General features: G+C 41.8%; 1 protein-coding gene across 3 annotated transcripts in view; it reads right to left on the reverse strand.

The window, feature by feature from the left end:
* Positions 1-13,161, reverse strand: part of slc36a4 (solute carrier family 36 member 4) — a 211,642-nt gene that overhangs the window by 160,370 nt on the left and 38,111 nt on the right. For all 3 annotated transcript variants that reach the window (XM_080429498.1, XM_080429496.1, XM_080429497.1), the window contains exon 8: positions 7,180-7,278. In XM_080429498.1, coding sequence (XP_080285624.1) covers positions 7,180-7,278 — 99 coding nt within the window. The remainder of the gene's footprint in view (positions 1-7,179; positions 7,279-13,161) is intronic.

Below are 13,161 nucleotides of genomic sequence, written 5' to 3' on the forward strand. Positions count from 1 at the left end.
TGAGGGTATTTAAAGGGATAATGTTCCTTCTCATGCCTTTAAGCAAGGGTAAGATTAACTCCCTTTTCACATTTGACAGCTAGTTAATTCAAATGATTTCTTTTTTTCCCTTCTCCTTTTTTCCCCATTTCTGCCAATGGCAGAAATGGGGGGAAAAGCTAAATTAAACCATAATACAACAACAAACAACAATGACATCATTCAATGCATCCAAGCAACCAGTTAGTTGGTCCAGACAGTTTTTAAGTTTCTTGATTCAATATTTAGATATTTGATATTAATTTGATCAGACACACCCCCATCCTGTATAAACCCATTTTAACTTTGAACTCCATGTTAGACTCAACGACGACAACCGTCGTTGGTTCTGATGACTGATATTGTCTTTCTAATGCGTGGGGGAGCTGTTTTTTCAATTACTTTTTTCATTTGTTATGTTTTATTTATTTATTTAAATGTTTTTCATTTTCAAAAATAAACAATTAAAAAAAGTGGAAAAACACAGCCTCTTAGGCCACGTCTACACGGAGACGTTTTTAGGTGTATCCGCAAAAGTTTTTAATCGTTTAGACGTTTCGTCCACACGGAGCCGGCGTTTTGGGTCCGCGAATACACTCATTTTTTAAACCGGGTCCCAGAGTGAATAACTCTGAAGACGCCACCCTTGCTTCTCCGTGTGTACACCTAAAGACGCATCTTTCCTGAACCGATGACGCCATAGCTTCACCTCTCGCTTAACCCGCATGCGCCCGCCGACACCCGCCGACACCACAGAATGCTCTGCAATTACGTTTGGCTTAAGGACATTTCGGTCATTTCATCCTCCCTGTCAAAGGACACCGTTCGTATCTAAGAAAAAACACCAGATGCACTTTGTTCTCCGTCGCCTCTCTGTCACCACTCACTCCCATCTGACTGATGTTTTTCTGAAAATGTCTTGTCACTCCCGACAGCGCATCTCCTAGCCTCACTTCAGTTTGTTTGCACGATCTGCGACACCATCTGTGAGTCTCATACTTAAATAAATCAAACTCCCATACGTGGAACAAAAGGGATAGGCAGACTGGATTCTTGGTGCCTCGTCAAGTCTTGCCATGTGAATCTTAAGAAGGCTTAGTAAGAAATAATTTTTAAAAAAGCACAGAATAAGATCAATTGAAGTTCATGAAGTTGTTACTTACTTTAGAGTAAGTCAGCGTTTCAAATAAGCACACAGCCCCTAGCAGCTCAGTGGACTGATCCCTCTACCGCAATTCTATCTTGCAACCTCACTTCGTTCTGCACCTGCGTGAAGCTTGCCAAGACTTCCATCATGCCTGCTGGCTTAAACAAACCAGACAGAACACCCCTGTTTTTTTAGGTCATGCCAGGAGCTTGTCACACTTCACGGATGCACCAAGCTTAACATGTGAGATGGAAGATGAGGTGAGGAGACTGCTGATAATCACACGTCTGCTCTAGACTCCCCGAGCACTCAACAGGTGGTACAGTTAACAAGCGAACAGAATCGGCCGCTATAAGTCTCTGCCACAGCCAGCCTTCAAAGAGGGAGAGATACACGCAGAGAGACAGAGAGATAATAGGAGGCAGGAATATAAAGACAAGCCCATAAGGACAGGAGAAGGAAGAAATGCCGAGAGATGGTGGAGAGAGTCATAGAAAACAGAAAAGATAATGAGAAAGATAGAATGCTGCAGAGGAACAAAGTGTGGGAAAGGAGTGACTGGAGGGGTAGAGGCTGAGGACACAAGAGCAAAAAGAAACACATCAGTCAAAGAGGTTTATTGGCCTAATATTTTGAGGGTGGTAACATTAAACAGTGCAACCTTCAGCCACTGTCGTACATACTGTACAACACCTCTGTTGCATAAGGTACGTTATTACCCTGATTTGATCAGGCAGCAATCAAGTACATTGCATCAATGGATTGCGATGACTGCCTCCAAGAACCTTTTAGGGGGAAAACTACCGTACCCAAAGAAAACAGAAGCAGAAATGGACAATGGCAGCTGTCAGCTTATTACAGAGGTAGACAAAACAATAATTATTTTTGTTTTTTCCGGTCAGCAAAATGATTACAATGATTATTTAACATCAGATTTTTGGGAAGAAACAATACTTTTATTCCACATCTTTTTAGCTCTGCGGATGTATTTTTTGTTTAGTTTTTCTCCCATAAAAATGTATAACCTATAAACCCTTTAATGTTTAGCAGTGCGATTAATGGGTTTGTAAGTTTGACACACAGCAGCAGAGTAGGTACAGCTGGTGTTAATGGACTGAAAAGGCAGCCCTAATGAAAAGGCACCCACGACAAGAACACTTTTTTTTTTTTACATTTTATTATGCATCTGTGCACCCATCCAGTCTAAAAAGTAGTTCTCAATTGCAAATAGTTAGTGTAACGGTGTAATTGGGCTTGATGCAGGCACCAATTGACTGAGGCGACAGTGGCTGCGGGTACATGGACCATCATGCATTCATTCAGAATGAATTCATTCCGAATGAACTCATTCCGAATAGAGGAATCTGATCCACTCACCTGTTTACATGGGACCTGAATAAAAGTATTCCTCGTTTACATGACCAAAGCATTCATTCGGAATATAACTTTTGACATGCGCAAAGTGGTTCCCTCCTACGCCCGGGCATGGACCACTACCCGGAGCAGAGCTTCCCCTGGTGGGCATGGGAGGAGGCAATAGCCCCCTTGTGCCTCCGCGGCGGAGGTCTGTCGGTCGTAGACAGGCCGGTAAGCAACGCACCGACTCCTGGCCAGGCAGCGTTGTATGCGGTACAAGCCTGTGTTCCTTTGTTATCGCCGTTTTAATGCAAAAGTAGCAGATCAGTTCAGACCAGTTTCTTTTTTTGTATTGGTACCAGACACGTAGGCTAGCCTATACTATTTGTCACATTTCTCATGTAGGTACGATGACGTCATCGCGCATTCGCACATGGTCATTATAATAATAAATAATAATACATAAACACCGGACCGCTCATGGTCATTATAATAATAAATGGAGAGAGAGAGTCTATGAAACAAGGTACGCTCATTTATGGCAAAAGTACAAAAGTATTGCCATCAAAATATACTTAAGTAGAAAGTATAAGCTACTCATTATACCGAGTGTCACGTTTTTTCTTGTATTATTATGAAAAAGCTTTGAAAACCCTCTTACTGCGCCGAGTAGCGCGCGGTGCGCACACGGGTGAATGCGGGGTCTGTCGCCCTAAAACACAATCGCCCCGGGTTAAAATCCAGCGACCATGGAGCGGCCGTGGATGGCCCGCTCAAAAGGTGCGTGGGGCGTGGTGTTTTGGGACGACCGTTCCGACTGCCCATGTAATGAATTGATTAAGTAAAACTCATCTGTTTTCGCTGCAGCTGCGCCCTAATAATGTTGTTTTCATTTATTTTTGTTCACGTATGCTATTAAAACAATGCAGCTATTGCAGTATTGGGCCTTAACATGTGATTAAAAATGTATACGTATTTGGCCCCTCATATATAAAATAAATGTAAAATCTGATTTAAAATTGAAACTTGCAGCTCAATGCGTTTCTGCGTTTACGTGTGGACAGGGATTTAAAAAAAAAACTTTGTCATGTGGCCAGGGATTCTTTTTAAAAACTGAGGCCTAAAATACCCGTTTAGAAAAAGATCCATATAAGTGTAGCCTAGGCCAGCAATCCTCGGAGCGTCCGTTCTCCTGGACAAGTCTGGGCTTAACCATTATAGGCTTATTAAATGACGCTATAGAATAGAATCATTCATTTTATCCCGCAGGAGCGACCGTGGCCGAATTAGAGATTTGATAGGTCATTTTTGGACAATTCTGACAGCGCTACTAAGCACGGACATGCGCAAAGTAATGCATCTATTCCAAACAGAGAGGAGTGTTTGGAATAAAGTGTTTACATGGTCAATTCCGATTGGTATATCCAGATACAAACGGTCTATACCACCCCTCCTAACCCGAATGAAAATTCATTCGGGTCAGACTGGAATGGAATATTCTATTCCAATTGAGGTGTTTACATGAGCATTTCTATTCTGAATGAATTCATCCATTCATTCATTCCGAATAGAAGTGTATTCATTCCGAATGAAACTGTCCATGTACCCGCAGCCAGTGAGAATCAAATCCTGTTTAAGCCCCCCCCCCCACCAATCTCCACTCAAACCAGATCAGCACAGCCGATCAAAGCCAGGCAGTTGTGAGAGAAGCCAACAAAGCAAAAATCTACATTACAAACCTCCACTGCCCATACATTTCCATACGCTTTATTTTCAAATCAAAATCTCGAATTTACATTGCAATTTTTTTCCAAGGTGTTAGGGATAAGAATAAAACGTATGTCTGTTGATCTCGCTTACAATATGAAAAATATCTAATAACATACACAAAACTGATTCAATCAAAAAAGGGATCGTGAACCACAATTGTACACACATTCTACATTAGATATACAGTACGCCAGTGCCACGGTATCAACTCAACATGTTGACAGTTTATGAAACAATTATGGATGATAGAATTGAGGGTCAGCCAGCCTAAATGCCACTTTACACGCAATCTTAACTACGTGTACGTACCGAGATTGTGTCCGTTCTGTGTTCATTTCATACGCATGAAACAGAGTAGTACCACTGGAAATAGAGCACTTTGGTTCAACGCTGTTGTTTTAAATGTGCTCTATAAATAAAGTGGATTGGATGTACAGGAGCTTTCCTCCTGCAGTGTCCAAGCATCAGACAGTCTTTCAGCCTGCATAGTGTCCGCATAGTGCTGTTAATGGTTATAATCAGAAGCCTAATGGTCTATCTACTACGTACAGTACTGAAACACTGTGTTGTTAATGTGAGGTTTGGCACTTAGTACCACTATTGATTTTGCAGAATAGCACAATTCCAAATAGAAGCCAAGTCAGCATAACACCTTCCCACATGTTTCCAAACATACATACTGTATATTTTTATCATACCAAAGAACAAATTCAATTCCAAAGAAAAAATCACACCCAGTGTGAAGTGGGCGGTGTGGTCACAGTGGTCATCACAGATGGAAGAAGTGATGGAAGAAGTGATGGAAGAAGTGATGGAAGAAACCATAACTTTTAAAAAACACATTTATGTTTTTTTTTAAGTTATGGTCCTATTTATAGGGCTATGCACATGTGTCATGTTTCCCTAGCCAATCACAGTCCTGAATAGACTGTGATTGGCCACGGTGCAGGGTTAAGGGGGGTACATTTGTGGCCAATCACAGCGCAGGATTTGGTGTGCAAATATCCAAACCTCACATATAGGGGCGGTTTCACCGCCCAAAAAAGCTCAATGCAAACCAATGCTTCTGTACTGATACTTATTGTAGCAGTTATCACTGTATCCAACACTGAAACTCAAATGACAGTTGGGTACGAATGAAGAATGTTGTCTTTAGTTCCCCCTTTCTCTGGCTCTTCCCAGAGCCAGAGAAAGATACTCAGACAAATTCACCCGGAGAATGTTTAACGTACGGCTTCAAGGAGCCTGACATGCACCAGATGGAGAGAGAAAGGTAGAAGAAGAGAATCCAGAGTTAGTTTAACTTTGAAAACCCAGCGTACTGAAAGATTCACTCAGCCTTGTGAGAGATGAGAGAAACAGATATGTGGACAAATAAAGATTAAAGAGGTTTATCTGGGTCTCAAATGCTTTTGCCTTCAGCATTCAACTGTAAAGTGGGTGTATATTCAACAAAGTCTCAGTCAACCCATTTCAATGGTGATGTAGCTCTCTCACTAAGGTGAATTTGAGGATATATAAAGCACTGCTTGCCAGAAAAAAAGGTTAGCAGAATTGGTTACGGTAAATGTATTGTGAGGGCGCGGGCATGCAGTGAAATTGAAAATAAACTCTACATGCATTCCGAAGTATATACTGTCTAAAGGTAAACGATAATGATAAATGAATTCAATTTAGTACTGGTAAAAATAAATACATGTATGTACTTAGTGTGTACTCACCTAAACCCACCTAAAAAAAAAATACACTTGGCAAATCATGCAATTTCCCATAATGCAGCTTTATTTTTCAAATGAGGATTTTAGATTTTGTCCTCTGATGCAGCTAGAAATGTTTATCTTTCTGGGTACAGCTGGGTACAGAACGTTTGTGAAAGCTGAATTTATTCCCAACCCTTGGGAATCAGTTCTTCCTGGCAGGCCAAATGAAAAGTGCCTTTATGCATTCCCTGCCCCTGTGCCTATCTAATGAGATTGGCGTGGTGATCGTATAGCCCTTGTGGATAATTATCCTGTCACTGTAACTGAGGAAACCTCAAAGGCTGTGCATCATTCCACCAGTGAGCAGAAACGGGATGGAGAGGGAGGGGCAGAGGTAATCTAGGCAGAAACAAGAACTTTAGAAGTGAGGTATGTGATGGATGGGGAAGTCTGACAGCTTTGATTGCTTCTCTTTCTCACAGTTTCTTGTCACTTTGAAGCCATCTATCGCTTTCGGAGGGATTTTATCCCCCCACCCCATGCCCCCTCTGAGTATTAAGACAGAGAAAAGGAGGAGGTGCGTCGCTAGGTGTGTGTGTGTGTGTGTGTGTGTGTGTGTGTGTGTGTGTGTGTGTGTGTGTGTGTGTGTGTGTGTGTGTGTGTGTGTGTGTGTGTGCGTGTGCATGCGTGTAGTGTGAGAGAGCATTTTGGGTCATTGCAGTGACGGCCACCCCTCTCTGCTCATTCTGATTAATGGGCAAGCAGCAGAAAGTGAGCGCTCTTGTTCCCCTCAGTCAATATGCCCTCATACTGGCTAATACATCATTCTGCCCACGGTGGACACGCAAACATCCAGATCCACACGCACACAATGTCTTATCTACGGAACCATGTCCAACAGATTGACCCAGACCCAAGGACCTCAATGTTGGCATCGCTTCGTGATCATAATTTAGCCATTTTCATCTGACTGTTTACCTGGTTGCTACTTCACTCAGACAACTCACAAAGACTGAAGTCTCAGTGGAACAGTGAGTGCCAGTAAATAATGCTGCTATAATAGCCGCTAATAACTGTTACATTAGATCCTGCACTCAGTCAACTTAGGGCAATGTTAGGAAGAGACAGTACAATTACAGTATGATGGTAAAAGACTGGGGCCTAAAGTAACCCAGGGAGGAGACTTACCACGCCAATACCTTCGAAGGCAAAGATGGCAGTGCCGAAGAAGAAGGGGAACTTTCCCACAGGGGACGTAAGAGGGATTTGGTGGGCATCGCCAATGTCCTATAAATGACAGAAAATGGGAGGGAGGGAGGGAGAGAAAAAGAGAGAGAAAGTAAGTCAAACTGTTATTTAGAACAACGGAAATGGGGTGATATTCTGAGACCATGGAACCAAAGTTCCATGCCCCTAGAAGGATCTGAGCATAAACTTTCTCATCACTGGCAAAGACACAGGAGGCCAGGCACCAATGCATGGCAGCAATAGGATCAGATTTCCCCTGTGATGAGGAAGAAAGCAATAAAGAGGAGGATTGACGAGAGAAAATTAGGGAACTGAGCAATAGAGTAAAGGAGGGGCATGGGGGGGTGGTAACTGGTAAGGGGCTGGGGCAGATGGGTAGATGGAGAAGAGTTTAGAGAAAGCCCATGAGAGACACGCAGAGGATCTAAACAGAAAGTCTGGAGTGGCAAAGAGAACAAACAGAGAGAGAAAGCAGGAAAAGAGAGCAAGAGGCATAGGGAAGAAGGGAAAAACTAAGTGGCAGGAGAGCAAGAGATGCAACAGCTGAACTAGGGGTGCAACTTTTGTATTATGATTTTGGGGGAGTACATTTACATTTTATTTTTAAATTGGGAAAATAGCAGATCTACACGCGTCGCTACATGTGAGCTTGTATGTAGATAAGCCATTTTAGCCATTTAACTCTTTGAGCTCCATTCAAACATTGCCAATATCAAAGGCCAGCAGCTATTATTCACCTCATCTAAAAACACATTATCAACACCTACACCAAGTATAGATTTTAATCAACACAATCCTGCCAAGACACACTCATTTTACCCACACAATATTTGCTATTTGCTAAATAAAGTTTTTACTTTCCACAAATGACAGGTGTTTCATTTAGCGGTAATGTTTTTTTGCTTTACTTTCTCCTGTTGGACGCACCAGACTACTGTAAACACACCAACTGGCTACTCAGCAACTGAGTTCAATCTACTCCAATCTCTTAACCACTATGTCTCCCATACTTTATGGGCTTTATCAGAGCTAAATGACAGTTTTACTACTCTTGACATTAACGATGGCATACTATACGTGAAAATGAAATACTGCTGGTGTGTTGTCATGTTATAGTTACAGATTTTAATCAACACAATCCTGCCATGACACACTCATTTTACCCACACAATATTTGCTATATGCAAGTGCATGTGTCATACAATTTTTTTTACAAAATGCCACACATCATTCCTGCCAATACTGCAGTATAGATAGTATGCAGTGGAAAAACTACATTACACAGCCCTGGGTAGATCTCCGCTCTGTGGAACACCCCCATTATATTTGATAGAGCTTCTTTTAAGTTTTGCTAATATTTAAGATTATCACCCATGCCTTTGATCTATGTATTATACCGGGAATTATGAGAAACAGCGTTTCATTATTTATAGCCTCCACTCAATTATCTCTCAGGGTGTGAGCGATAGGATACCCTATTGCCATTCGGCATCGTCATCCTTTATTTAATTTTGTCTTACCAACTCCGGCTTGCCGTTTCAAAAGATAATCATAAGAAAAGGAAAATTACTATGCTTTTATCCGTTTTCATCATTTGATCTTTTACTGAACTGTCGGCCATGGTGGATCTGTGTTCAACATGTGTATGGGAATGTAAGTTTAGGCCTTTAGCTGCATCACATTGCCCAGACTGCCGGCCACTTGTCTGCTTTGTGTCAGGCCAGCTGTGCACATGTGTGGAGATACGAGCAGTGGTGGAAAGTAACTTAGTACATTTACTCAAGTACTGTACTTAAGTACAATTTTGAGGTACTTTTACTTTACTGGAGTAGTTCCAATTTTCAATACTTTTACTTCACTCCACTACATCTCAGAGGCAAATATTGTACTTTTTACTCCACTACAATTATTTGAAAACCTTTGTTACTACAGTAGTTGCTTTGTAGATTTGAATTACTATTACAAAACATACATTAACCACTTCAGCCCTATTTAAACTATGACTATTTGAAAATAGCAGATCTACAATCTCACAATGCGTTGCGATGCAACGCATTGTGAGCTTTTAGATCTGCTATTTTCAAAAGATTTTTATACATCCTAATATACAATAGAGAGTCGTGCGCATGCGTGGCTGTCTGTCTGTGCCTGTGTGGGTGGAGCTACAGACTTGCCTGTGCCTGTGTGGGTGGAGCTACAGGGTTTCCAGGGGGAGCCGGTTTCGCTTTCGATTTGCGTGTCGACACTAACACCCGTGTTGCAATGAACGTCGACACGCTATGCTGTCTCTGTCTCCGCTGTGCGGGCCAGGCTACTACACGGAAGCCCCGCGCAGCGGCTAGACGGGAGGGCCGCGCAGCGCAGGGACGTGCAGAAGGATTTGGAGAGGCAGGAATTTCAAAAGGTAACTTTTTGGATTTTGTTTCACGGACAATTACCATACTTTTAGGCCCAAAAACCCGGAAAGGTATCACTTAATAGACTCAAAGTCACGCACCCAACAAGCTTTGAAATGAGCAGATTGGACATTCCGTTCCAGAGATAATGGCCAAAACATCTTGAAAACGGCCACTTTCGCCGATTTTCGATCGCCGATTTTTGGCCATTGTCGCCCGTTTTTCTTTAATAACACGGGCAAGGAAGGTCGTACGGAGACAAACTAGATACCTGAGAAAAGTTCAACTCTTTGAGTTGTATCCAACACATCCACTGGCATTTCCGTCGGCCTTACCGTTAGGCCGCTAGGGGCAGTTGAATTTTTCGTCTTTTTTTTTTTCTTTTTCTCCAGTCTGGAGAGGGCACTTTTTTTAGCGACGGGTAAAAGGGCAGGGCCTCAAGCCCCCTTTCATGTCTATGTGTGCACGTGCACGTGCATGGCGCAGCGGCCCGAACCTCTAGTTTTATACATTTGAAAACTTGTGAAAAGTACTTTGATACTTTTTTGATACCAATTCTTTTGTACTTTAATCAAGTAAATTTTGATTACCGGACTTTTAATTGTAACAGAGTGTTTCAACATTGCAGTATTGATACTTTTACGATATGCAGGGTCCCCACACATTTTTAGCAATGAATTTCCAAAACTTTTCCAAAACTTTTCCAGAATATTTAGCCCAATTTCCAGGCCTATATAACAATCATTCAGCGCAATAATGTGTCTCTTACTCCTATGTAGAATGCCCAAAGATAGGCAGTGTAGCAAAAATAAAGCATAGAATATAGAATAGTACAATTTCATTCAAAATTAGGGCATAGCTCACTGGAAGACTCATTATGGCATCCGTATGACTTATTTTATTTAAATAATATATGCCATCACACAGCCCGTTCGGCGAAAAACTACTTATGTTACATATTTCGTGTAATGTTATACATGTTTATGAAAATGTTTTGTATTAACAAAATCAATAGCCAAAAACAATGCATAGCCAAATATTTTTCCAGGACCCTTGATAAATTCCAGGACCTTTGATCAATTCCCAAACTTTTCCAGTACTGGATTATTTTTTTTTCAATTTCAAAATATTTCCAGGAATTTCATGACCGTGGGGACCCTGGATATGGATATGAGACATGTGAGAATACAATCCGCTCTTATCCTCAGTCAAGCGGCTTTCTTTTCGGGTCTACTTTCCACAAATGACAGGTGTTGAATTTAGCGGTTATGTTTTTTTGCTTCACTTTCCCCTGTTGGACACACCAGACTACTGTAAACACACCAACTGGCTACTCAGCAACTGAGTTCAATCTACTCCAATCTGTTAACCACTATGTCTCCCATACTTTATGGGCTTTATCAGAGCTAAATGACAGTTTTACTACTCTTGACATTAACGATGGCATACTATACGTGAAAATGAAATACTGCTGGTGTGTTGTCATGTTATAGTTATTACAGCAGTGTATTGCTTTACAAATATATGGCCAAAGCAAATTGAAAAACAGGTGCGTGTGGGTATGCGCCAGATGGTCTGGAGAAACTGGAATCACAGAGCACAGTAGTAGGCTATAGTAAGGAGATTCCAGAGAGTCAAAATAAGGTGTCAATTCTGTCAAACATGCACAAAATAATTCACATTCACAGTTCACAGTCACAAATATAACACATTTTTAAGCAACAGTGAAAACAGCACATTATAGGTCAAGTGTGCTCTTACTTTACATTCCACAGACCAGAAGACACTTACCTTCCCATAACACGCAGCACGTTGAGTGAGTTTGAGTATGTGTGCGTGTGCGCGTGTGTGTGTGTGTGTGTGAGAGAACTAAATACGCTTGCGTCCCCACTCAAACGCGCACTTGCCCAGTCGGGCAACCCGAAAGCAAACTCCACCCGCCCAAAATGTTTATTTACCTGCCACCTGCAGTCGGGCTACCCTTAGTGTCAACCCCTGCTAAAACATCCATTTACAGCGTATTTCTGAGTGTGCAGTTCTGTTAAAATGTGAGTGGGGCCATGGGAGCAGAATATTTCTGCAAGTAAAGCAGGGGGGAAAAAGACCACAAAGGGCTTTCTCTCAACATTAATCCATCCCTCAAACAGCAATCAGTGGATAAGATAGGATGACAGGGACAATCATGAAGACTGTCATTCTGCATCTACATGATAATTGCGTCTTCTTTTAAAACGACCTTGGGAGCTATCCATGTGTACAGGCCATTAAAATGTGGGTCTGCCATCCCCACTCATAAAAACTGTTCAACTAAGTCAGGTCACAACAATAACACTAAACCGTATTGGCCATGGTGAGGACATAATCTTTCACTCAGGGCCCAAGGAGACATAATGTCTTTATGTAGAAGATACACAGGGAGCCCATACAGGCTGCACTTTGGTGAAATGTATCACTGGAGCACATCAGTTGTTTATAAAAATGCATATAGAGCATAGCAGTGGTTCCACAGATAGAAAGCCCATACATTTTTCCCATAGAGATTTCCGAAAATAATATTCATTATTTTAAGCCTGCCAAAATAGGGACACCAGGTTGAAGGTGGTTAAGTTTATCTGTGGGCATTATACATTAACCAATGAAAAGTATTATCAAGAGCTTTGGGACTAAATAACAACACAGGATCCATTGGAACACACCTTTTCCTGAAAAAGTAACAGTTTTGGACAAGGTTCCTGCAGCACCCGACAACCCTAACCAGTGTTTCCCCTAGCCAGAAGCTGAAGGTGTGGGGGAGGAATGCGCCGCGTGCACGGGGAAAAAAAGGGTTCTAAAAAAAAGGGTTCTAATAATCTTTAAAAAATGCATATTCAAAGATTTGCACAAATGTTCACGATTTTTCTAAAATAGCAGATCTACAAGCTCATATCTTGCACTCTGTGCCACGCTATGAGCTTGTGTATCTGCTCATTTTGAATAGCCAAAGTATAAAAGGTTAAAGTGGTTAAAGTTATTGTGATGCTATATTAACACATTTTGCTGGGGACCCCCTGGAACCCCCCCCCCCCTCCTGGGGGTCCCCGGACCCCACTTTGAGAACCAATGCTCTAAGTGCTAATTTATGGATAGCTACTTCGTTGTACCACCATATGTCGCTCGTCAAAAACATCTCATTTAAATTTCAACCGAAAAACATGACGCATGATGTCAGCCAACACGCTTCTACAGCATCTGACATGTTCAGACGACAATATGCTCACAGGCATGTTCACGTGTGCTGACAGGACAACAGGTCTTCAGGTCAAGTGCTGGTCTGCATACTGATTAACCCATTAAAACCGACTATTACAAGCTCATAGCGCGGCACCGAGTGACATGACTGTTATTTATTTTTATTTTTTTTGCAAATCTTTGAATATATGTATCTTTTAAAGCGAACATTTTTAACTCAAATCTTTGCTTCTGGGGGGGGGGGAATTAAAAAAAAGCAGATCTACAAGCTCATAGCGAGGCACTCGGTGCCACGCTA

Source organism: Gymnoscopelus braueri, assembly GCF_963280865.1.
Source record: "Gymnoscopelus braueri genome assembly, chromosome: 5".
Classification (NCBI taxonomy): Eukaryota; Metazoa; Chordata; class Actinopteri; order Myctophiformes; family Myctophidae; genus Gymnoscopelus; species Gymnoscopelus braueri.